Source organism: Lissotriton helveticus (assembly GCF_964261635.1).
Source record: "Lissotriton helveticus chromosome 1_1 unlocalized genomic scaffold, aLisHel1.1 SUPER_1_unloc_7, whole genome shotgun sequence".
NCBI lineage: Eukaryota > Metazoa > Chordata > Amphibia > Caudata > Salamandridae > Lissotriton > Lissotriton helveticus.
The window spans coordinates 1178989-1205230 of record NW_027611714.1 but is presented as its reverse complement, the minus strand read 5'-3'; the positions used below and the strand labels follow the sequence as shown (position 1 = coordinate 1205230).

The window sequence follows — 26242 nt, the reverse complement described above, 5'->3', positions numbered from 1 at the left end:
GGCAGTGTGGACAGAGGAGAAACAAATGCACAAATAAAGTGAGGGAAAGGATAGAAAGAGAGTAGAGTGACAAGATAGAGAAACAGGGACGAGGGGAGACGTTTAGAGAAATATGAGGTTGAGAGAGGATGAGAGGGACAAAGGGAGGTAGAAAAAAAATGAAAGGAACAGAAGGGAGGAGGGGCCAATCGAGAATGAAGGTGGGGAAACAGGGCACGAGGAAGTAGGAGAGAGGGAGAGATATAGAGGCGAGAGAGCGAGCAGGCACAGAGAGGGGAAGGGGCAGAGAAAACGTGTGTTACTTAAGTAAATAAAGCTGATTAAATATCATTTCACAGCGCCTAATCACAAACCTTTAACCCGGATTAGCATATGGCAGCAGGTCAGCACTAAAAGAAAAGGGTGAAAAGTAGCCGGCAGAGGAAAGGCAGCGCTGGGAGGGGGGCTGGGTAACCATGCCAGCATCCCGATTCACGAGCAGATGGTCCTGTTTATGACCTGCGGAGCGCGTGAAGTGGATGGTGGCAAATGGACTCAAAGCGGCTGGTCGCTTTGATGTTCTTGGCTTGCTTTGTGGGATGGCGGGAGTTTCAGATCCTCAACAGAGTCAGCAAGTTTCCAAGTACTAAGTGCAAATGTAGTCCTTAGTACCAGGTTATGGTCCTGTCCAGATTTTCATTCTGCTCCTCTAGTGCACGATGAAACATAACCAAACTAGGGCACAAATTAGAAAAGCAAGACTGCGTTATTCAACATGCACAGGGATATGGACTTGAATATTAAGCAGGCCTCCCAGGTGCACTTTAGAAATGGGGCTGGAGAGCTGTGCAGTCTGGCTGCAGTCCAATATCTATCTATCTTATTTAATATCTGTAACCCTGCTGAAATAACCAGTGATAGGAGCAGAAAAGCACCACTGTTAGTCTGGTACTATAGTAGCTCCTGTTGTGATTGGGATTCTGAAACTGGGGGATCAGGCATGTCAAAAATGAAACAACTGTGAAACAAACTATACTTATAAAAGCAGGACAAATGTATTTGTAAAAGAGTCTGCTAGCAACAAATTGATACTTGCGGTGTGAGTTCAGAGTACTTGGGTCACTGTGAAGCGTGTAGTCAAATATATGATGACATGCTAGCGAAAAAGCACCAAAACTCAGGTAAAAAAGACAAAAAAACACACAGGACACATCAATACAATGATCGACCATGGTTTCAAAGAACAAACTCTATATTTTGTTAAGACTTTTGTGAATCTGCCTAATAGGTTGTCATCTTGTCGGGGTGCATTTGTATCCATGTCTACTGTCATAAGGGTGGGGGCTGTAAGCACCCGATCATCGATGGTTCGGCATGCTCCCAGGCTTCCAGGAACCTGAGACAGGCCTTGGGTGTTAAGGCCCGAGATAGGATGGCGCTCAAAGGTCACGAAGAGCATATAAGGCTGCTCTAGCAACTCGCGAGTCGGCCCTGAAGATGGAGGCCTGGAGTACACTGAGTAATAGCTCAAAGTTCTGGTGCATTATTAACAGCCCATTTCTATCTGGAAATAATGCTAAATTACTGGAAGCCCATATCACTGAGGACAATTGAGTACATCATTTCGAGGGTATCTTCCAGTCGGATACCCCGCCAACTGAGGGGCAGGAAAGGGTGGAAGGCAAGTCGGAACTTATTTTTACCACCCAAGAGGTAAGAGCTGGTATTCTGGGTCTGTTTAAAAACAAGGCCCCCGTGCCAGATGGGATCCCGCCATATCTCTACATCACCCACGTAGAAACCTGGGTGCCTGTCCTCACAGCTGTTATCAATGCTGCAGTCCAGGTTGCCGCCCAGATTCTTGGGCTTTATCGATTATAGTCCCGGTATTTTAAAAAGGGATATCGGTACAGTACCTATTGTTATAGGTTCATGTCTCTTCTGGACTCTGTGGTGAAGGTGATGGGCCACATGGTACTTGACACACTTGTATCTTGGGTTGATGAAAACAACTTTTTATCCGATATCCGAAAAAGCTTTCGCCCAGGTAGTTCCACCGTGGAACAGTGTTTTAAACCTGTACATGGTTCTCAACAAATACATTGTGGCTCGTTCCAGCCCCATATACCTAGCCTTCATGGACCAGTCCTCAGCATTCGACTGTGTCAATAGGTCCAAGCTGTGGCAGCTGATGTCCTCCATTGGCATAGACAGTAACATCATTTTATTTCTGCTGGATCTTCACCGTGATTCAACCGCGGTTGTCTGCTATTCAAAGGATCTGAAAGTGTCCAGTCAGCTTGACATCAAGAAAGGGGTGTGTCAGGGGTGCATTTTAGCACCCTTTCTTTTTAACCTCTATATTAACTCCTTAGAGAAGACCCTTTTGGCCACAAATGCTGATTGTCCTCAGGTTGGCAAGCGTAGCCTGCCAGTCCTCCTATACGCAGACGATGCAGTCCTTGGGCGAAGGCAGCTAGGGGCCTAAAACTTCTTCTGAATTCTTTTGCCCTTTTTATGAATGACTTGAACCTTTTGTTAAATCATTCAAGTCGTTCATTATGCAGGTGGGACCTCGTAAAGTTAAGCAGTTCACTTTTAAATTCGGACTTTCGTCAATACCGAAGACCAATGTTTTCTCCTATTTGGGAGTTGTGTTTGACGATTCCTTGAGTTGGTGCCCTTTGTTTACTTGGAAGAAAGGTGATCTAGTGAAAGCTTTTTCAGCTGTTTTTAACTTTGCCAGCAGAGTGGGAGGGAAGCCAGTAGGGGCTCTTTTGAATACATATGAAGACAAATATATCTCAAAGGTTAGTTATGGGAGTGAGATATGGGGCCACATTGGGGTAGGGGCAGTGCAAAATGCTGAAAACTCTTTCCTGCGATGGGCCCTTTCTGTCCCACAAAGCACCCCGTTTTATGTTGTGCACGTAGAGTTGGGGATGCCTTTCCTCTCAGATTTACTGGTTTTCCATCCCCTAGCTTTGTGGCTTAATATTTGGGCTAATTAAGAAAATACACTTAGCAAAGACATCCTACGGGAATGCCTTTCACTTGACCATGTCTCAAGCATCCGATGGCTCCAGTATATAAGAGTTGGCCTCTCCAGGGTAGGTAGGAACTATTTGCTAACCCTGAGCGCATATGTAAGAGAGACCTTTCTCTGGTCAAAGAATGTTTTTTAAAGAATGAGCTGCTGTGATAGAAAGGGAAATTAGCTGTGTAAGCCTAGTGTGCATAAGTACATTGGGCCACATGCATCAACCTATTTAGGAAGTGCAAACGGTGCGAATCGGTAAATTCGGCGATTCCTAAATAAGTTTTTGGGATGCATCATACATTTTTGTGAAAATCGCTATTTTTAGTGATTTCCAAAAATGCGATTGCTTTTAAGGAATCGCAAATTTGCGATTCCTTAAAAGCAATGCATGATTGTTTTTCAAATAGCGAATTAGCAATTAGGGGGTGCAAATTACCACGAGGTTGAACCTCGTGGTAATTTGCGAAAAGTTATGAAAATGCTCAAAATTGCATTTTTTAAACTTTCATGTTACAGACACACATGTCCTTAGGACATGTGTGTGTGAAACATGCACTTTAAAATACATTTCAGGAGTGCAGGGGGGGGTCCTTTGGACCCCCCTCTGCACCCTTGCAATGCATCAAACAAATGGGATTCGCCAAAAAAAAGTGCAAAACGGCATTGATTCCTATGGGCCTCTAGGCCCATAGGAATCAATGTGATGCCATTCCTTAATTGCGATTCGCAATTAAGGAATCGCAAATACCGAAAATTAAGAAATCCTAAAAACTTTTAGGATTTCTTGATGCATAGGATTTTGCAATTCCTAAATTGCGATTCCTTAATTTTCGCAATTTAGGAAATGCAAAATCCTACATTGATGCATGTGGCCCATTGTGTTCAAAACTGTACCAACCATCGAACCTTATTTCCTAGGGCTTAAAAGCATCCATGATCTTTTTCTATTCACCCAGTTTCGGCTCAACTTCTTCCATTACCTCTTGGCACACCCTTGCGGCTCTCACAGAGGCCTCGTGCCTCATGCCCTGTGGCTGCAACAGTGAGTCTCCTCAGGACATGATGCACTTTTTTAATGTTTTGTAATTTTAATGCTGTCTTTCATAAAGTTATTTATTATTCCCATTCTCAAAAAAGCGGGGTTTAGGAGGGTGAGACCAGCTCTTAACTTTTTACAACTGCTCTAATGACACTGTTTTGCATACGCTTAACTTTTTACGGGTCACTGTTCAGGTCAAGCTGCGATTAACTTCTGTACTGTAATTCATGAATTTTTATCTTGTGTTCTGATTAACTTGGACATATTATATTGTCAATCTGTAACTTGGAAAATGTTTTATCATTTTATGTATGACTTTTATGGTTTTCTTTTATAAAACCGAATAAAGTTTGTTGCTAATAATCACTAGGGGATTCATTTACAGGGTAGCATGGTATCCCTCACAATAACTTCAGGAGTCACAGTCCACACAATGTATATGCGTTGTTCCCCCTACTTCCAAGTTTACATGTATCCCCAATCACCTGCCCAAACCTCTCCCTGCTGATGCCAATGTGGTACTCCGTCAACCCGCAGACCATATCTTTGGCCCCTTTGAAAGTGCCCATACAATAAAAATGCTGCAGTTGTAAATACATATCAACTACCATTTGTTGTGTTTGAAACATTTTATTGAATAATAAAACCTAATAAACATAAGCTGATTATTAAAGCAAAACAGAACATCAGTTGCCATACACATAAGAGACGATAGTTGTACATAAAAATCAACATAATGTAACACAGCAAAGTTATGTAAAGCACATTTCCTAATTTCGGGCAATCTTTAAAGTTCAACAATAGAAACGTTCATAAAGAACAGGAAAGGAAACAAAGAAGGTAGGATACAGTGATTTCATTAATGTAATGCTTCCTACATATAGAAAAACAAATACTAATTATTTTCCTTAAACAATAAAGTCCTCACATTAAAATACTAAGAGAAATATATTGAACATTGAACATTTCATATGTAATTAGAATTAAATTTGAATATTTTAACCTCCTCAGCATTATTTGACTCATGATTACAACCTGAATGCTTTCTGGAAAGGAACCGCCTCATGGGGTTCAAAATCACATCTTTTCCAACAATAGGATTCAAATGATAAACTTGAATTTCAATTCAATTTATTGATTTAGGCCATTTTGGAGATCAACAATTTGAAATATATACAAAATCCATACACTTTAGTAAAATTGTCTCCTAAACTTGAATTCCATCCACTTTTTGATTAAACACTTCCCATTCCAGCAAGCATCACAAGACTATTTGTTGTTATCTTCCCAATTAGTGATAATTTTTCGGATGGCAACAACAATAAATATGTTTAGAATTTTACCTCCGAAAGCAAAAACATGCCATTTCTGAATCATGGTGCACAATAAAATGGAGGAACAGAAGGGCATCGTTTGGTGTAGCATTCATTAAGGTTTGACCAGGCTTGAAACTAGAATTCCTGATTTTTTGGGACATTTAAATGTCATATTTTTGAAAGAGTTCTAACAGACCCAGCACGAGCTCCGCAAAAAATAGAAGATGACTGAATTGTACTTAGAAAAAATGTGCTGATAAGTAATCTATTGATGTAAAATACAGTGGTCAGGCAATGCATGTGGATCTAATCTATTCAGATTTTAACTCCATAGTTTGTTCAATAAATTAACTGAGCATAATACTTGAAGGTCCATCTCTCAGATAAGTTCTATTACAGTTTTAGTTGCGATAACACTAATAGAGATCATTGATAAATAGATTTTAAAAGCCATGGGTGGAATTGATCCTTGGTCTAAATCTAGATTGTTGTCTGCAATAGAAACCAGTACAAACAGATCAAATCTCAAAGCATTGAATATGTTTATTATAGTGGTTTAGAGTACACCCAGAAGACACACATTGTTCCTGAAACTCAGAAAATTTATCCAAAGATTATGATCACATCCTATTTTATGTCCAGAAACTGCTTTAGCTGCTTTCCTGTACAAGTGACACCATTTGCAAATATATTTAACAAAACATTAACGCTGGATGTCAGAAATTCTGTCTTTAAGTATTGTGTAAGAGTTATGCGTGATGGTTTTTATTTGATCTGAAGCAACACTAACACTAAATAGGTACATGCACCGGTTATTATTCAACTAACATTATTAGCAAACTTAATTTGGAGGGAATTGAGAGAAATTGCCTCATGTTTTATTGTTAAAAAAATCTACTGGTTTACTAATTCACAGAGTTTGCAAATGCTAAACCCCTTTTTGAAATGTACTAAGCCCATTTAACAATTCAGAATTTGGAAGGGGAATGTTAATAGTTTCCCTTCTGAATATTTAATACATTGTTAAGGTATGTATTGAGCTTTGAAACCATGTGTGGGCTGAAAAACAGTAACAGGAGGTAGTAAGCCAAGGGGACATTTGTGAATGTGAAAGTAAAATGGGGTGTATTAAAAATGCCTTTATTTAAAAGCTATCACAGACAAAGTAGTGTGCTGACTCTACAAGCAACCACTTTTCACCAAATGGATTATTAGTACATGAACCTCAGTATTTCCTATATTGTTGAAATTTCGTACCTAATATTTTTGTAATGTGTAAATATTTGTTCCTGATAGTTCAGAATTTCAATATTGTCATGAAATGTACCTATTCTTTTTGTCAAACATATTGAAATATCGTTATCCCAATTTTGGGGCATTCTAAAAAGTGTTTTCACTCTCTAACTTGAAGCTTCCTAAGAAAAATACTGACGCCAGTTCCTGGTTTCTCCTAGATCATTTAGCTTTCTCACTAAAACAAGCACAATATTGATTTGAGAGAGGTGAATATTGTAGTCATACACACTGGGGTTAGTTTAGAAAAGACCAATTCCTTAATCTTTCGAAATAATACTTGGAAAAGTTTATGTTCAATAATTTCAGATACCTTACTGATAAAGATATCAGATAAAGATCCCCAAACTTCTTATTGTGGTATCAAAAATATGCTAGAATTAACTTTCTAGTTATATTTGCGATGATGAACTTTCTGTTATTTTAACACATTTTGTCAGTGCACAGAGTATTTTCCCTACATAGATCACATTTCATGCAATGGTCTGTGCTTGAACGTACAATGAAGGGGTAAAAATGCATTTCTACCACAATCAAGAAACCCTTGGGTCTCTGAGGATTACTGTTGCAAATGAAGACCTAGCTAAGATGAAATATCCCTTCAAAAGGACAATTTCCCTCACCCACCATAGTTGGCATGCTTCTTTATTGGGAATCTCCTTGCACCATGAAACAACCCCCTCACTGAGAGGGAGGAGTTCAGGCATATTTTGTTATAGAGAAAGGTATACTAAATACAACAATAATGAGCTCAGGGTAGTGGGGGTAGCAGAGTGAAAGTTAAAACTTGCTAAAGGGTATGTGGTTTCCATTATTTGTACAACTCTGGGCCAGGATTAAAAATAGGACACTGTGGGAGAAATATATATGCACTGTTAGAGTCAATAAGAGGTCAACATGTTTCAGCCTATTAACCCTCCAAATAGGTGTTTGCGGCATTCTTCAGGACTTAATCAAAAGTTCTGCCGCTCAATGTACTCAATCAATAACAAGCATTGTCATAGCCAATAGGTCTCGCCTTTGGGTCCTTATAAGTGTTTAGCCATGCATATTCAGTAACAATGTGAAATAATTACTATTAAAAAAAGAAGACTATAAAGTAACTAAGCTAGACGTGACTTTATAACTGGTTAATCAAACGTTTCTGGAGGTTTAGTATATATAAACAACTCCTTTTTTCTATGGTGTGTGATATTAAGTTGATGCTTTAAATTTTGGTGAGAGTACACAACGTCCAAAAATTCAATACTGCTTTTATATTAATATACCTTAGAAAGCTTGAAGTGAAAGACAATTCTAAGTGGCATTTGTTATGAGTAGGCGCTAATGACTATTTCCGGATGACAATGTAATTAGCATTTTTTTGTATAAGATGTGTTAAAAGTATGGGTAGGGAAAATGGCTATTTTGGCCAAAGGCTGCCCTTTCTATATGCATGCTAGTTTTAATTTGTAAACAGAATCACAATTTGTCATGTGGTGCACTGTAATGTTAGATGAATCTGTTTTACCCTTCTGATAAGCAAGGGATGACGATGAACCGTTTTTTCCTCCCTGGTTTTAAATGGATTCAGGTTGGAACAGAAGAGGTGTTGGTTGACTTTACCTCAGAAAATGGTTGTTTCCCGCATGCTGCTTTCATGCGACTTATATCCCTTCAGAGGAAGAGGCGGTTGCATGCCTGCATATATGGCCAGATCAGTACTTGGCTGTTTCGGTTCTCCAGTGGGGCTAGAATAGAAGCTGTTAAGGGCAGGGGCGTAGCTTCCCATTGGTACAGCAGGTGCAGTGGCACCAAGTCCCAGATGCCATAAAGGCCCACTGAACCCTGATAACTGCTGTTTTTCACAGTTCAAACAGAGGCCTGAGGGGCCCACAGAACAATGATTATTGCTGTTTTCCACAGTCCAAATAAACAGCAGAGGTCACATTTCCTTTCGTGCCTTGGGGCCCAGGACACACTGGCTAGGCCACTGGTTAAGGATGCAGTGGGGAAGAAGTGGTGAGACAGGTGGATATTTAAACAGCTCGACAATGACTTCATGCCTGGGTACTAAAGTATTCATTACAATTAAAGAATTAAGCAGGAATGGATATCATAATATAGGAAGGCCTATGTACAAATGCAGCTCGATTAGCGGCTGCCTTTAACTTCTCACTTATCACCTCTCCTAATTTACAGTTTTATATTAGATGCAGACATAAATCGTGACCTATGAATATGTTTATCTATCTTTAGGTTCAAATGACCCATCTTTTCCATATGCAAGTATCAGACAGGTCGGGAACACCCAATGGCGTTGAACTTGATAAAGCCACATTAATCACTGGTCTTGAAATACAAATGGCAGCATTAGGCACGTAGTGGTGTATTCTACGTAATCTCATTATGTTCAGGGTACGGGAGAGTATTTAGGGCATAAAGCACTTTGACAAAAACATTTCCGCCACCATAGAAATACAATCTTCCTTGTCCTACCCTAGTATACAAGTAATACCACATTCTTTGTATACCTGAATTAAATAGGCACACAAAATAGCACCGTATTTAAAGGCCCAGTTCAGAATTACATGGAAGGTGCACTGTCCCAGACTACACAACGGTGCAGTTTTCAGTGGGTGCTATCATCCCACACAGGGGGAGCACACCAGATTATGCTGGAAAAAACATGTGGTGCCCCAACGTAGGCGCAGTTGTAAACCACCAGTCTGCTTACATAGTAAAGCGTTGGGCGGCTATTAAGTGAGGTGGCACGTTTCCCCTGCAGGTGGTTGGGGTCTGTCACCATCTTGTCAGGTGGGGGGTATACAATCAGTGTGCCCCCTGACTGCTTGTTTGCCTTTTCGCCCGTGCCAATAATACAGTGCAGTCCTTGGAGGAGTAGTCAATTTGTATTCATGAAACACACTTGTGTTTCTCGGATGTGTAATCCCCAGATGATCCCTGAACTGTTCCCCAATGGGCTATTTGTACGTCGTATTGAATTGTATGGTCTTATGAGGACTGTTAATAATAATAAAAAAGATTTAGTGAGTGTTTATTGCCCTCTATGTCACTCTACTTCTAAGTACCTAACATAGCTTGTAAAGTGCTTACTGTCATCTGCTCACTTACATTATGCTTATTATGCTTAATATAAATAGTGAACAATTTAGGCGTTTGTGTCGGCCTACAACGTGGACCTGATACAAATAGCAGTACCTACAAGGTGGATGGTACAATTCAACAAGAGTCTAAGATACTCCAGCACAGATGACTTTGCATCAACATTACGGGGCATCAGTCTTGATGGCAAGCCAACTTAAAACTTATCAGTATTGTATACATTATTATCAGAGACTATACTTGCCTCTTGGATACAACTTTACAACGGAATTTTATCAATTTGTGTACAGTTGTGTGTATACAATAAAACAACCTCCCCACCATAATTGATCTGTCTATTCATCTTTTTGGGATCTGGAGTAGCATGCTACTCGCCGAAAAGCACTTCAACACTTCATCAGGGGTAGCAAGCGCTATATAAATGCAAAACCTTCCCTCTTCTATCCCCCCACAATCTTTTTTAACCCAACAGACCAACATGTCCAGCTCTCATATACATTTTATATTTCCCTGTACTAATTCACCACTAATCATTTTTGGATCCTAGAGTAGTGTGCTACTCGCCGAAAAAGCGCTTCAAAGTTCGTATGGGGTAGTAAGTGTTATGTAAATCTAAATACATTAAAATTACTGTTTACATCGGACTGTACTAACACGAGGATAGAAGTAGAGTGGGGATTAGAGTTTATCTTCCCAGAACAAAGCATACTACAGAAAGTGTGTGAACAGTCTATATGTTGTGCGCCTGGCAAAAAAAAAACACAGCAGCGGTGGGAAGAAGGTAGGTAATCTGATGGTCAGACCTATGTGGAAAGAAGCAATCACTTTGGGCAGAGAAGAGGGCTTACACGGAGGACTACTTTGTTCGGATGGACAGCAAGAAAGGGCGGTCTGGAAGATAAGCCTAAAGCTCACTCATCCTGCAATCAGAGGTGATGGCAAGCAAAAAAGCAGTCTTCTAAGGAGGCGAAGAGGACAATTATATAGGCGCTCAAAGGGAGCACACATAAGATAAGTGAGGTCAACTCCCACTAGGGCATTACGAAAGGAGAAGGAGGAAAGAGATGAGTAATGCACTTCAGAAATCTGTTAACAATAGGATCGAAGGCCATGCTCAAGAGCTCGGGGTACCAGACTTGGGACTGATCGCGTTTGATCTTCTTCAGCAATCTTGGCAGAAGTGGTACAGGAGGCCGCAACTCCACTCGCAACGAAAAGGGTCGCCGAGCAAGAGCTGCTTTGGAAACTCTAACACGCAGAACTGCTGACATTGAGCGTTCTCTTCGGTGGCGAATAGATCTAACCAAGGCTCTCCCCACTACTGAAAGAGACCTAGCAGGACCTTCGAGTGAAGATGCCATTTGTGATCCATCATGCACTGGCGGCTGAGTTTGTCCGTCCTTGCGTTCAGTGAACCTGTTAAGTGTTGAACCACCCGAGATATGCCCTGATGTTCCAGCCATGTCCAAAGGCGAAGAGCCTCTTGACATACAGTCCACGACCCCACCCTGCCCTGTTTGTTGCAGTACCACATGGCGGTGGTGTTGTCCGTGAACACCTGCACCACTCTTCCTTTGACAGAAAGAAGAAATGTCTTCAGTGCAAGACGAATCGCCCAGAGCTCCAGAGGATTGATGTGGTGCCTGGACTCCGCCAGAGACCAGAGGTCTTTGATCTGCACCATTCCCATATGGATGCCCCAACCCAGGAGTGACGCATCCGTCACTACTGTGAACTCAGGTTGGGGAAGGTAGAGGGATCTGCTGTTGACTCAATCCTGGTTCGTGAACAACCACTGCAACTGACTTGCAGTCACCTCCGAAATCTGAACGTCATCGGAAAGATTCCCCTGGTGCTGAGCCCACTAAAGTTTAAGTTTAAGTTTAAAATATTTATCAAGCGCAACGTACACCTGGGCGGTTTCTTGGCGCTAAAATAGCAGGCAGCCAGCTGGGCAAGAACAGTCGCTAAGAAGTCGACTGGAAAGGCAGGAAGGGCTTACGAAAGAAGAGACTGATAAAATAAAAAGGTCTTCAAGGCTTTGCGAAAACTGGAATACTGGGTGAGGGACCTAAGATGGAAGGGGAGAGAATTCCAGAACATGGGGGCGAGAGTGGAAAATTTTGAGCCACCCTGTTTTTTTTTCCGGTAGCGGGGTACTGCTAAAAGAAGTTTGTTATAATCTATGAATAATGTCTCCCTATGTATGTCCCTGCCATCTAGATGATGTCCATTAGAGTGCTTCAGTGCTGTGATGTAATATAGAATGTTCAGTGCTGTGGAGAGACTAATGACAGTTTAGATGGGGCTGAGCTACCTGCTGGGTGCTCCTGGTGGTACTTGTCTGGACCAACTTACTACATTTTGATGGCGACGATTTGAACTTACCCTCTGCGTGCTAAACTGGATTTTCAGCGTCACAGCTACCTCTTTAGGATTTCAACTCAATACTTCAAACAAGATTCAAACAACAAAAAGGCAAGTGGTTTAATTCAATTTTCTACCTTATTCAAAGAAGGCTCTGGCACCTAGCCCCACCAGTGACCATTTCACCGGTCGCCCCCAACGTCCTTATGCCACCCTTCTCTGCCACTCTTTTAAACATTTAATCACCTTTCAAAAGCCAGTTTCAGTCAATTTACACTGCAGCTCTTCTTCCTGCCTGCTCCTGCCTGCTCCTGAGCGACAAGGATTTTTACAGTTTCATCCTTTCCTCACTCCCTACTTTGCTGCCTTCCAACTACCTTTCTAATAACGCTGGCAGCACCTCAAGCTTTCACCACGGTTCTTCAGACCTGACAACCTTGTTCTATTATGCTATATGGTTATTGCCTTTCAGCAAAATTAGCACGTTTTTCTAACTGCTATAAATCTAATGAAAGCTACACAAGAACAATCTAAAATAACATTAATCTACGTCCAATGTCCAGCGTAGCCAGGTCACAAAATGAATTTGGAAGCATGCAACTACGATCCATGGCGTTGAGGTTAATTGACATTGATTTAAGGGGCAGTACGTTTTTCACACAGGATTGGTGTGATATCACAAATGTTTTAACGGAGTCTCGAGCAAGACAAATTTACATTTTTTTTCAAGTCAAATTCAATGTTTTATCTCAAGATGTTCGGATGTGTCGCACTTTACAACTGCCACTTAAAAAAAAAAAAATTCAAAAACTTTGCTCGCGCTTACCTCAGAGCAGTTCTAACGTCTCGTGCAGACTCTAGATACTTCTTCTTCTTCTGTCGACAGTGTGACGCATTGACTGCAACGCTGCCTTCAAGCGTTTTGCCGCACGCTGCTGCTTTGAGCCATCCTGTATAACATCGAGTACGTGCCACCATTTTTCTGATGTTGACTTTCAGTGTAAATATACTGTCTTATCAGATAAATCACGACACGCAGTATACGTACCGGAGATCTACCTAAATCGCTATGAAGCTCATATGAAGCTTAAGAAGCAATAAGTGGTTGACAACTCGATGTATCAAAACAAGTTTTTTGTTTCGATGGCGATTAAATGACTGTTCATAAGTAAAGAAATATTAATTTAATAGATGTTTCATTTACGTTTGAAAAAAGGAAAAATTGCCACAGCTCACTTTGATGCTTCAAGGTATTTTTTGTGTATCGACATAGTCAGAGGCACACTTCATGATCTTCAAGGGTCATTGATTTAAGTTCTATTAATGTCGTACATATTAATGGGCAACATTACGTTCAAGTCTTGTTTACATATTGTCTTGTTTACATACTGTCACTTCAAGACATATATTTTTATTTGGCTAAAGATTGTTGGAAAGTTAATCCGAGTATCTATTCTTTTCTGTGTTATGCAGGTTCGTTATATACTCTGTACACACTACGCTATACAACACTGCCATCTAGTGGCTTTATTTCTAGTACAGATTTATGTCAAAAATGCTTAACAGTTTAGTCTCTCCACCTACCACCAAATAAGAGTCAAAGACTACCATAATGTCTATGTTGCTCACTTACTAGTGTTATTGTGGAAGCCTGTATTAAGACTTTATTTAGACTTTATCGCTTAAAATTTAACAATTTTTACAAGGGTCTACATATAAGTACATTTTAACCCAATTTTCAATTTACGTGCATGTATTCAAATTTTCAATTATCTATATATGTACATATTTACAATGTTTCCTAGTTAGGGAAGTACATTTCAATTCAATTTTCAAGTTACATGCATGTATTGAAGTTTTCAATTATCTATGTATGTGCATATTTACGATGTTTCCTAGTTAAGGAAATACATTTCAACTCAATTTTCAAGTTACGTGCATGTATTGAAATTTTCAATTATCTATGTAGAGCATATTTACAATGTTTCCTAGTTGGGAAGGTATTTATCAATTCTATTTTCAAGTTACATGCATGTGTTCTAAAAATTCCCTTTGAGAATTTTTATTTCAATTTCAATTTAGACGCCACAAAAGGAAAACTTCTCAACATTCAAGTTATATGTATTGCTGTGAAACACTTAGAGTAATCTAATTTTCAATAATCACGCAATATCTCGAAGTTTCCTAATTATCAATGTTTATTCAATTGTGACGTTTGTGAGGTTTTTGCTTAATATTACCTCATTTGTTGTCAATATTCAACCTTTAGGTTGTCGATATGGATCTATTCCTGTCAATATTTCAATGTTTTGATTCAATTTACATTTGCTCAAGGTTTATATTATTCTTATGTTGACACTGTTTATTGAATAGTATAAGAAGTCACTATCTGTTCCTTCTTATGCTTTCATTCAGTTTTCTATACTTTTTCTTGACATCTTTCTCCTTACATGCTCTTCGTTTAGTTAGTTATGTGAGGGGTTGTTGTTGAGCTGTTCTTTCCTTTTTACTCTTTTATGAGGAAGATAAGGAGAGAATATAGTATATTCATCTAAAGAAATATAAGGAAATGTATGAGAATGTCTATTTCAACTCCACATACTTTATTGTGCTTTCCGACACATTTGCCTGGCCAGTATTTGAGTCAGGGAGTATCGATAGGTATGTATACTTTTCTCTTACAAACTTATGTTTTAAAAATTTCAGTTCGCTTTCAGAGAAAAGGAGATATGTTATAATCTATGAATAATGTCTCCCTATGTATGTCCCTGCCATCTAGATGATGTCCATTAGAGTGCTTCAGTGCTGTGATGTAATATAGAATGTTCAGTGCTGTGGAGAGACTAATGACAGTTTAGATGGGGCTGAGCTACCTGCTGGGTGCTCCTGGTGGGGCTAGACTTTACTAGATCTTGACTAATTTAATATCTTAATAAATATCACTTAAAACATACCTGCTTGCCTGGACTAATTTGCAACAAAGTTGTGCCGAGGAGCGGAGGTCTCTGCCCGGGACATAGGCCTTGATGGCAGAGGATATGAAAAGGGGGGCCAGGCCAGTCCTGGCCTGGAACGCCATGCAGCCTAATTTGAACAAGGCGCGTTCCCGCACAGGGAGCCAGTGGAGGGTTTTCAGAAGGGGGGAGGTATGGTGGAATTTGGGAAGACCAAAGGCCAGGCGGGCAGCCTGGTTCTGCACTAGTTGCAGTTTACGCAGGCTGTACTGAGGGATGCCGTTGAACAAGATGTTCCCGTAGTCCAGGAGGGACAGGACCAGTGCGGACATAATTAGTTTGAGTGCAGAGAAAGAAAAGAAGCGAGAGATGGAGCGGATAGTACGGAGAGTAGTGGAGTAGTGTGGCTCACTGGTTAGAGGCGGTAGACCCGGGAGCAGAAGTCGGCCCGGGACCAGGGTTCAATTCCCGACGCGGCAGGGTCGTGGACTTGGGTCAGCGGACTCGATAATTCTCGCTTCGGTGCTTACTCTAATCAGGGGTTCCACTCGGCAACTCTGGGCATTAGCTTGCCTAATCTCCACAACGGCCCCATCAATTCCGGGGATGCCTGGCTCCACCTTGGGGACTCCCAGCAGGGACCATCCCACAGGGAAAGCCAGGACGGGTTCCCCAGAGTTATACAGCGCCAGGAAACCTACGGACGGGTAGCAGTGCGCTTTACAAGCTCAAATACAAATACAAATACAGAGTAAGAAAGCAGGAAGAAACCACCGAACCAATCTGGGAGTGCAAAGTAAGTTTATCATTTAGCTTGATGCCAAGAGTCTTAACAGAGGAAGCAGGGGTGGGAGGAGAACCAAAGGAGGGGGGCCAAAAGAGAGAATTCCAGGGACTGGAGCAACCACCCGTCACTACAAGTTCCGTTTTATCGGGATTGAGTTTCAGGTGGTTGGAGTTCATCCAGTCCCTGATGAAAGATAGGATAGATTGAAAATTAGAGATAGAATCAGGAGTAGAAGACAGATTGAAAATGAGCTGGAGGTCATCGGCATAGTTATATACCGTGACCTCCAGCTGCTGTAGAGCAAAGATAAGAGGAGCGATGTAAAGATTAAACAGTAAAGGAGAGAGAGAAGAGCCCTGAGGAACGCCGCACTGGACCTGGCAGGGGGTAGCTGAAAACTCCCCGAGGTGGACCGCCTGGGTCCGGTCCCTCAAAAAGGATGAAAGCCAGATAAGGGCTGAGCCTCCTATGCCCGCCGCCTTGACACGGGAAAGCAAGATGGAATGATCCACCGTGTCAAAAGCGGCGGACAAGTCAAGGAGGACCGGCACCTGAGATCTGCCCATGTCCATGCCCTCTCTGAGGGTGTCTAATACTGACACCACCACTGACTCTGTCGAGTGCTTGGGCCGAAACCCAGCCTGACACGGAGCCAGCCTCCCATTCTCCTCGGCAAAGGAGCTGAGCACAGATGTAACATGTCGCTCAAGCACCTTTGCCAGAAAGGGGAGGAGGGAGATGGGGCGATAGTTGGCCATCACAGAGGGGTCGGCTCCTGGCTTTTTCAAAATGGGGACGATGGAAGCAGCTTTTAGCGATGGAATGACAACCCCTCGAGCCAATGAGTCGTTAAGGAAGCCCAGAGGAGGCAGGGAACAGACAGTATAAACCTGCCGTAAGATGTGTGCCGGGCATATGTCGGAAGGGGAACCGGATTTAATTTTGGGAAGGAGGGACAGGAAAAGTTCTTCAGAAAGAGGAGGAAAGGAATTGAGCAAGGCTTGGGCGGGGGGAGGCAGGGGGTCAACAAAAAAAGAAGATGGGGGGGGATGTTGGATTTGATTGTCGAAATTTTTTCGACAAAGTAAAGATTCAGTGAATCACAGAGTTTCAGATCCCACTGCAGAGCACGTATAGGCAATCTGGCATGATGCACCAGCAGGATGCAGGAGGCCCAGCAGCCTCAGGGTCATTCTCACCGAACACCGGGATGGAGGCTGAATCATCGGTATCATATGTAAATGTACAGGAATTTATATAGCGCAAATCACCGAGCGGTTTCTAAGCGCTTGCTTAGGGAACCCGTCCTGGTATTCCCCTGTGAGATAACCCTGGCAGGGTATCCGCAAGGTGAAAGCCAGGCATCCCGCCGCGAGGGGCCGTTGTGGAGATTAAGCAAGCTATTGCCCAGAGTCGCAGAGTGTGAACCCGTGAATCGAGTAGGCACCGGAGCGAGAATTGTCGAGTCCATGGACATTTTAGGACTCAAGACCCCGCCGAGCCGGGAATTGAACCCTGGTCCCGGGCTGACCTCTGCTCTCAGGTCTGCCTCCTCTAACCAGTGAGCCACACTTCTCCACCATAGCCCCAATATACTGGACTTGCTACTAGGGAGGATAGACCCAAAACTGTGCTGTGTCCAGAACCGCTCCGATGAAAAGGAGCTTATCGGATGGAATCAGGTGTGACTTCAGCACGTTAACTGAGAACCCCAGCAAATGCAGGAAGTCCGTCGTAGTCTGGATGTGGAAGCCTTCAACAGCCAGTCGTCGAGAAAGGGGAAGACTGGAACCCCTGACCTGCGCAGATGAGCTGCGACCACCGCCATCACTTTCGTGAACACCCGGGGGAGGGGCTGGTAAGGTCAAAGGGGAGCGTGGTAAACTGAAAATGCGTGTGGCCCACCGTGAACCGTAGGTATTGCCGGTGGGCAGGCAAGACAGGGATGTGAAAGTAAGTGTCCTGCAAGTCCAACGCTACCATCAAATCTCCAGGGTCGAAGGCAGATAAGACCTGAGCCAAGGTTAACAACTTGAACTTCTCCTTTCGGAGAAAGCGGTTGATGTCCCTGAGGACTAAGCTAGGATGCAGGCCTTTGTCCTTCTTGGGTACCAAGAAGTAGTGGGAGTAGCAACACCGACCTACTTCTGGCACAGGGACGCATTTGACAAAGAGATCCATAACTTCCTGGAAGAGAAGGGCCAAATGATCCTCCGACATGGGATGAAATCACCACACACTGCATGACCCTTACGCACTCCGCTGCTTGCGGAACTCCGCGTAGACCGCCAGAGTTTTTTTGTCACTTTGCGGAGTTCCTCACTGAGGAACTCCGCATAAGCTTAATCTTATCATGAAAAAACTAGATATAAGGCATATGTTAAGAAACAAGGGTGAGTAGAAACCTTTGGGCAATTAGTTGATTTTTGCAAGCACTAACACTTCTCTGTGTCAAGTAAAGACCTTGAGAGTTGTGTAACTTTCAGATACTCAAATTGTGGATTCTGTTGCAATGAAAAAAATTTCCAGGCCTGAAATTTCTTTGGAGGTTGCATGCAGGCAGCCTAAGATATCCTGCAAGAGTTTCTTGATGAATTCTATTGCAACTACAATATCTGCTCTCTCATGTAAAGTCAGGTTGTTAGAAGCTTTTCTGCAACTCAAGATACGCCTTACTTTTCACCTGGTGTGGATGCATTGCTCATGTTTAGTGATATCTCCTTTCTGAGTATAACGTTTCTGGCTTTCCCCTCCTGTATATGGCTTTAGTCCAGTGTGAATTCTCTCATGTGAAATGACATTGTATTCAAGACTAAACCTTATCTGACATTCAGAATACACATAAGTCTTTTTTCCCCCGTGTGAGTTCGTTCATGTCAAGTGAGAAGTAATTTGTAGCCAAAACATTGCTTGCATTTCGAGCACTCATAAGGTTTTTCCCCAGAGTGAGATCGCTCATAAAGCATAACACTGTCTTTCAGATTCAACCTTTTATGGCATAAGGATTTTCTCTAGTGTGGAGCTTTGCATGGTGAAATAGCGTTTTTTCTGCAGCTTTTCTGGCATTCAGAGCACTCTTAAGGTTTTTCATCAGTATGGAGTCGCTTATGGTTAGTGAGGCTGTGCCTATCAAATAGAAATTTCTGGCATTCACAGAAATTGGTAATGTTTGTCCCCCGTGTGCGTCTGCTCATGTAGAGTGAGATTGAGTTTAAAATGTATGCTTTTCTGGCATTCGGAGAACTGATTATTTTGATGGTGTGTTTTCTTATGGCGCTAGTAACCATCTCTACCTCTGAATCTTTCCTGACATTTAGAGCACTGATACATTTTTTTCTCTTGTGTGGATTTTCACATGACCAGTGAGATGAGATTTTTGGCTGAAACATTTTTGGCATTCAGAGCACTGATAAGGCTTTTCTCCAGTGTGGATTCTTATATGCATAGTGAGACTGCTTTTTACACTGAAACATTTCTGGCATTCAGAGCACTGAAAAGGTTTTTCCCCAGTGTGGATTCTTGTATGTTGAGTGAGTCTTATTTTGTCACTGAAACATTTCTGGCATTCAGAGCACTGATAAGGTTTTTCCCCAGTGTGGATTCTTATATGCTTAGTGAGACTGCATTTGTTTATGAAACATTTCTGACATTCAGAGCACTGATACGGTTTTTCCCCTGTGTGGATTCTTATATGCACCGTGAGAGAGCGTTTTTCACTGAAACATTTCTGGCATTCAGAGCACTGATAACGGTTTTCCCCAGTGTGGATTTGTATGTGCCGTGTGAGACTACTTTTTGTACTGAAACATTGCTGGCATTCAGAGCACTGATAAGGTTTTTCCACAGAGTGGGTAAATGCATGTTGATATAGAGTCGCTTTGAAACTAAACCTTTTCTGGCATTCAGTGCATTGATAAGGTTTTTCCCCAGTGTGGAATCTCAAATGTGCAGTTAGAATAGATTTACGGTTGAAATGTTTTGGGCATTCAGAGCACTGATAAGGTTTTTCCCCAGTGTGGAATCTCAAATGTGCAGTTAGAAGTGATTTAAGTTTGAAATGTTTTGGGCATTCAGAACACTGATAAGGGTTTTCCCCAGTGTGGATTCTTGTATGTTCAGTGAGTGTGCTTTTGTAACTGAAACATTTCTGGCATTCAGAGCACTTAAAAGGTTTATACCCAGTGTGGGTTCTTATATGCCGAGTGAGACTGCTTTGGACACTGAAACATTTCTGGCATTCAGAGCACTGAAAAGATTTTTCCCCAATGTGGGTTCTTATATGCAAAGTGAGACTCCTTTGGTCACTGAAAGATTTCTGGCATTCAGAGCACTGATAAGGTTTTTCCACAGAGTGGGTTAATGCATGTCGAAATAGGCTTGGTTTGTTACAAAAACTTTCCTGGCATTCAGAGCACTGATAAGGGTTTTCCTCAGAGTGGATTCTCATATGTTCAGTGAGTTTAGATTTACGGCAGAAACTTTTTTGGCATTCATCGCACTGGTAAGGTTTTTCCGCAGAGTGGGTTAAAGCATGTTCATATAGAGTCGCTTTGACACTAAACCTTTTCTGGCATTCAGAGCACTGATAAGGTTTTTCCCCAGTGTGGATTCTCATATGCTCAGTGAGATAAGATTTACGCCTGAAATGTTTTTGGCATACTTTGCACGGAGAGTGGTTTTCCCCAGTGTGGATTCTCATATGCTCAGTGAGATAAGATTTACGCTTGAAACTTTTTTGGCATACTTTGCACTGAGAGTGGATTCCCCCAGTGTGCATTATGTCAAATTCTGTGAGATAAGATTTATGGCTGTGTCTATTTTGGCACATGTAACTTTTCCCCCCAAATTAGGTTATTTTGCTTTGATTGAGGCGGTTTTGAACACTGAATTTGTTCTCACAGCCAGTGTTTTTATAAGGTGTATTCCTAGAGTTAATATCTCTACATTTAGTTTTCTCTTGCTTATATGCCACGGTAAGAGGGAACCCGATTTTAGAGTCAGGCTTGTTTAGATAATGTTCAGCATTTATCTCTAAAAGAAATTGTGTGTATTCTTCTTAACACTTCAATTGAGCAAACTATGTCTGGAAGCAGCTCTGTAACACCTGTTGAAATGTTTCTAGCAGATAATAGTCTTTAGGTTATGGCCTCTCCGGCATCAACTTATTTTGTGACTGAAGACTTTCTCAAATTTATTTGTATAGGTTCTTAATAATGCAGTGATAAGGTGTTAGTCTGATATTTAATAATTAAGCTGATAAGTACCTTTTTGCACTGATGTAATGGCAGTAACTGAGGGCGTTAGAACGTGCACAGTACTATTGTGGATCACGAGTCTCAGAACATCAGTTCCTTTTACCCTTTCTATGTTTGGTGTAAGGTTAAGATTTGTAGTTCTGAAGACGAAGATTTATTTACATTAGCTATAGCGCAACTGTGCTCATTTAATCCATTTTTATATTTAACAGTTTTACATATCACTCACGCACAGCAGATAATGTTGAGGCGATTTACATAGAATTACAGAACAGTACACAATAAAAAGGAAACAATCTTAGATTGTTATGAACACAATAAAGTGGTGACTTTTTAAGGTTTTCGCAAGAGTGAGCAGAGTGGGTCGTGGTTTTCTACCCAGAGGCAGATAGTCTCAAACTTGCGTAACTGGTTAAAAACGGTGTTGAACAAAGGTGATTTTCCAATATTTCGGTTGTTAACGTGTCAGCTTCGGAGTCTTCTTTCAGCGTCTTTTCTTTGATGGTCTTCAGAAGAAACCTTTTGTTATAACTTTCTTTTATGCAGTGTGTGCTTCCTCTCTGGAATTACATGATGTTTTAGATGAACGTTATTCTGTGCACAGATATGGCTTTGTTCTGGGTTAATGAAATACTAAATTAGAGATATCACTTACAGTATAGTACTTTACTCAGCTCCCACTTCCTCGCCACACCTAGATTTTGGAAATTGTTTAAACGTAGAAGGCAGGATGACCTTCAGTTTTTCAAAATAATCCTTCTTATGGCACTGACTTCAGTTGCCTGGTGCTAAATCTTGCTTTCTTCGTCAGTACTTTCAATCACCTATAGTATTAAAATTAAATAGTTAATACATGAAAATTTCCAAAAATATAATTTACAAGCCATATCAATGCAGAGTTGCAGAATTTTGAAAATGTTGAGCTGTTTTTCAGACAGAGCAGAGTGTAGAATGGTAGCCTGAGAGTACTTGGATGTAGGAGTGAGGATTTATAGAATTGTCAACATTTTATTAAGCTCACAAAGGATACATGTACCCTATGGAGTTGCAACATAGAATCCCAAAGGCAGATATGAAAGTCATATGGACTGGCACCAAACAGATATTAAAAACATATACACTATTAATTAATTTGTAATGCATATTTCTGGGAAGGGAATGACTCCTCCACGGACAACAGGCATTTTCCCCTGCCCTGAGTTACCACCTACTTGTATCTGGTATCCTGACTTTTGAGTTTGGCCTCTGCCGCACGCAAATCTATTGTGTATTGCGAGGACTATGCCTAGACATATCCCTCAACTATAGTCCAGAGTATGAATCAAGGGCAATGAAATTAAGGCGTACTTTCATGTGTTCATTTTATTCCATCTGATTATCCTTTGTTAGGTTTTTCGGCACCTGGATGTACCGGGTGCAGAAAAACAGGACACCATTTTTTTCCAGACAGGAAAATTAGACTGAATTTTTCTGCCACCCCAGTATTGTGCAACTTCTAACAAGGGACTATGAGAGGTCTTGGACCGGTCCTGTGACCTTGAGGGTCACACCAAGTGTGCCCTTATTTAAGCTAGAGGACTGGCATGGGTTTACCAGATAGAGCGGTGGTGGCAATGCACCCTGTTGTAAGGATCAATAGCCTGATGAGATCTTTGCATCATGGTCAGTGTAGTGGCTTCCTACTGACACACCCATGTAATGTTCCATTTCTATACCTGTGCCCAGATTTTGCGATAACATCAAGTGCATGTTTAGGGTGTTGGTGTGCGTAGCATAAATGCAATGTGAGAGTGCGACAGAGTAAACCGCATCTCCTGCCTGCCAGTTGTGTATACAAGTGGGACCATCTATCCCTTTTTATACCCTAGTTCAAAGTCCTCTGTTACCAAGGAATAAAATGCTCTACAAAGTATTCAGGTGCCTGCTGTGACACCAGGGATGGTGTCAGCCTGACAGTTTATCTAAGTTGAAGGGACATCACCTGCAGGCTGAATTACTTAATGGAGAAGCTGTGTACCTGTCCTGAAGAGCCTAGAAGTCAGTCTGCCTAGAAGCCTGGCTGTCTGGTAAGAAAGGGAAGGGAGGACAAGGCTGTCCTGGAAGAGGCAAGGTTCGACATATCTTCGTTATCTGTAAGGCAGGCCGGAAAGCCATCCAGCAGGACCAGCTAGTCTGAGGGACTCCCCCCCCCCAGCCCCGCCAAGACTCTCCCAACAGTTCAAGCCAAAAAATAAAACTCTACGACAAAGTGATTGTTGAGGCCCAGTTGGACGATTGTGTGCTGCCAACAGGCCCATTCAAGGTTGCATTTGCCAAATTCCTAACACAACAGGGTCTAAATCTACTGGCTTCCTGGAGAGCATGTGTTGGGCCTTTAGCTGCTGAATTTCTGACTACTCTGTGTCAGAGGCCCATGAGGGACTACAACTACGCCAGTGTCAAACACCCGGTCTGAGCTTACGCCTGTGGTCCAGCCGGCCACAGTGTGGGCTCAATTGCTGACAGTCAGGCCTCCAGAGGGCTTGCACTTACCGACAGGCCAGGTGTGACTGCTACCTTGGGACTGCTGATTTTCAGGCAAAGGCAAAGGCAAAGAAAAGACAGAGTGGGTGCCCTACTGTATGCAGCCTTACATCCAGGACAAAAGCTCTCCACAAAAGCCTGCTGGTGGGTCACTGCTCTCTCGAGTGTTCGGGTGTGCCATTCAAGTGCCGGGAAACAGGAAAGAGACCCATACAAGACTGACTCATCCTGTGGAAGGATAAGGCACTTACGACAGAGCATATACGCATTGGGGTGACTGGAGTGACAGAACTGCACCTATACTATATTCATGATACTCCTAAATTCCCCTAGAGGGGAAGAGGGTATCAGAACCGGACACACCTGTCTACAGCACATGGTAGTCTGGCATGCCTGCACCATCCTTTCACCCATAAAGTTGATTTTAGATCTGTTACGCACATAGCAGGGGGAATCTCAGACCATTCGCTGGTGGAGGTGCAACTGGATGGTCCGGTTATGGACTTCATCCTACCCCCAAGGGTTGATCCGTGATATTTAAAAGACAAGACGTTCAAAGCTTGTATGAGAGATAGAGCAGAATTCTATTTTAAGGAGAACGGGCGGCCTGTTGAATCAGCTTGCATGCTATAGGGTGAATTTAAGGCAGTGATTCGAGGCCAGACACAAGCCTTGATTGGGAGAATGTCGAAGGAACGTAAATTGAAGTGCGAAGCTCAGGACAAGGAATGTGCTTTCCTGGAGGTTCGGTTGGGAAGTGGGGAATCAGTTTCTCTCCCATTACACCATCAACTGAAGCAGCACACATTAAGAGCAGTAATGGAAAATAGCTGGCACTCATACGCTGACTACCCAGCATTGTCTATATGATGTCGGTGATAAAGCCAATGAGTTGCTTGCATGGTTAGAGAGACAAGACAAAGGACGGAACTGGATCCTTGAGGACACTGACAACAAGGGGACAGAAATACTGGGAGAGACTTCCTGAAAGACCTGACCCTGTCAATGCTAACGAATGAGGATCGAGACGCACTAGACCAAGACCTGACAGTAGACTAAATCAATAAGACAATAGGAACCTTGAAAACAGGGCAAGCGACGGGGCCTGATGAGCTCCCATTAGAATTATATAAAAGCATGATGGATAAAATCAGGGAATACCTCCAGAGTAGGTTTCAGACTGCCTGTAAATAAGGGCGTCTCCCAGAGCACCAAAGAAGGTCTGAGGTGGCGGTCATCCCAACAAGCAGTAAAAATGCAATAGGTCTCGGATTTATTTGAGTTAGAGCTAATGGCATTGTAAATGGCAATGTCTTTTAGCCATGTGTTATGGAGTGTATGCATGTAACCTGGTGACCCGATTTGAGGAGCTGATTGCACAGACCCGATATCACTGTTTTTGCTTGTTTCTAGAGAATCAAACTGTAGAGCACACTGACCACATTGGGAAGGGTTCTAATCTAGGCAGGGGGGGGGGGAAGGGTAAGAGGAAGTTGTGAATAGGGGAGGGGGATGGGTGGGGTGTCATGGGAGTTTAATTGCGTTCAAGAAAGTTTTTGCGACAAGCGATGGGCAACGTCACAGTGTCCATACAAGTGGAGGTTGGGACCTCCCGATCCTCATGACTGACAAAAAACGAGTTCCATGGGTTGGGCACTGTGAGACGTCGTACATCGTTATTATACAGTTTGGGGCCATGGCAGGAAGTTGAGTTAGGGTACTGTTGATTTGGTTTCCAAGGACATAAAGAAAGTGTTTTCTAAAATGATTGGATATGTTTCACGCAGGTATGGATTAATATCGTGCTACTGATATGTTGCTATGTAGCGCTGCCGGTCTCCGGGTTGTGGATTCACAGCTGTGTATTCTATGTGATGTGAAATAAAGGTTTTTGAAACTTAAAAAAAAGAATGGTGGCATGCTGTACTCACTCACACTCTGCCGCACTCACTCCCACTCTGCCCTCAACACGCTGCCCTCAACACGCTGCCCTCAACACGCTGCCCTCAACATGCTGCCCTCAACATGCTGCCCTCAACACGCTGTCCTCAACACGCTCCCCTCTGCAAGCCCTTAACACTCTGCCCTCTGCACGCCCTCAACACTCTGCACTCACACACACTCTTCACGCCCTCAACATGCTGCCCTCAACATGCTGCCCTCAACACGCTGCCCTCAACACGCTGCCCTCAACACGCTGCCCTCAACACGCTGCCCTCAACACTCTGCACTCACACACACTCTGCACACCCTTAACACGCTGCCCTCAACACGCTGCCCTCAACACGCTGCCGTCAACATGCTGCCCTCAATACTCTGCCCTCTGCATGCCCTCAACACCCTGCCCTCTGCACGCCCTCAACACTCTGCCCTCTGCACGCTGCCCTCTGCGCGCCCTCAACATGCTGCCCTCTGCATGCCCTCAACACGCTGCCCTCTGCACGCCCTCAACAGTCTGCCCTCACACACACTCTGCACGCCCTCAACACGCTGCCCTCAACACGCTGCACTCACACACACTCTGCACGCCCTTAACATGCTGCCCTCAACACGCTGCCCTCAACATGCAGCCCTCAACATGATG

At 42.6% G+C, this 26242-nt stretch overlaps 2 protein-coding genes across 2 annotated transcripts in view; both read right to left on the bottom strand.

Annotated features, from left to right (window-relative positions):
• LOC144806426 (uncharacterized) overlaps positions 1-26242 on the bottom strand; it is a 557808-nt gene that overhangs the window by 411539 nt on the left and 120027 nt on the right. The gene's annotated exons all lie outside the window — the stretch shown is intronic.
• LOC144806427 (uncharacterized) overlaps positions 15945-26242 on the bottom strand; it is a 71331-nt gene continuing 61033 nt past the window's right edge. Inside the window, exons 5-6 of the mRNA XM_078672794.1 lie at positions 21791-21959; positions 15945-21695 (exon numbers count right to left, since the gene is read on the bottom strand). Of these exons, the coding sequence (XP_078528920.1) occupies positions 19194-20708 (1515 nt within the window). The 5' untranslated portion in view covers positions 20709-21695; positions 21791-21959 and the 3' untranslated portion in view covers positions 15945-19193. The remainder of the gene's footprint in view (positions 21696-21790; positions 21960-26242) is intronic.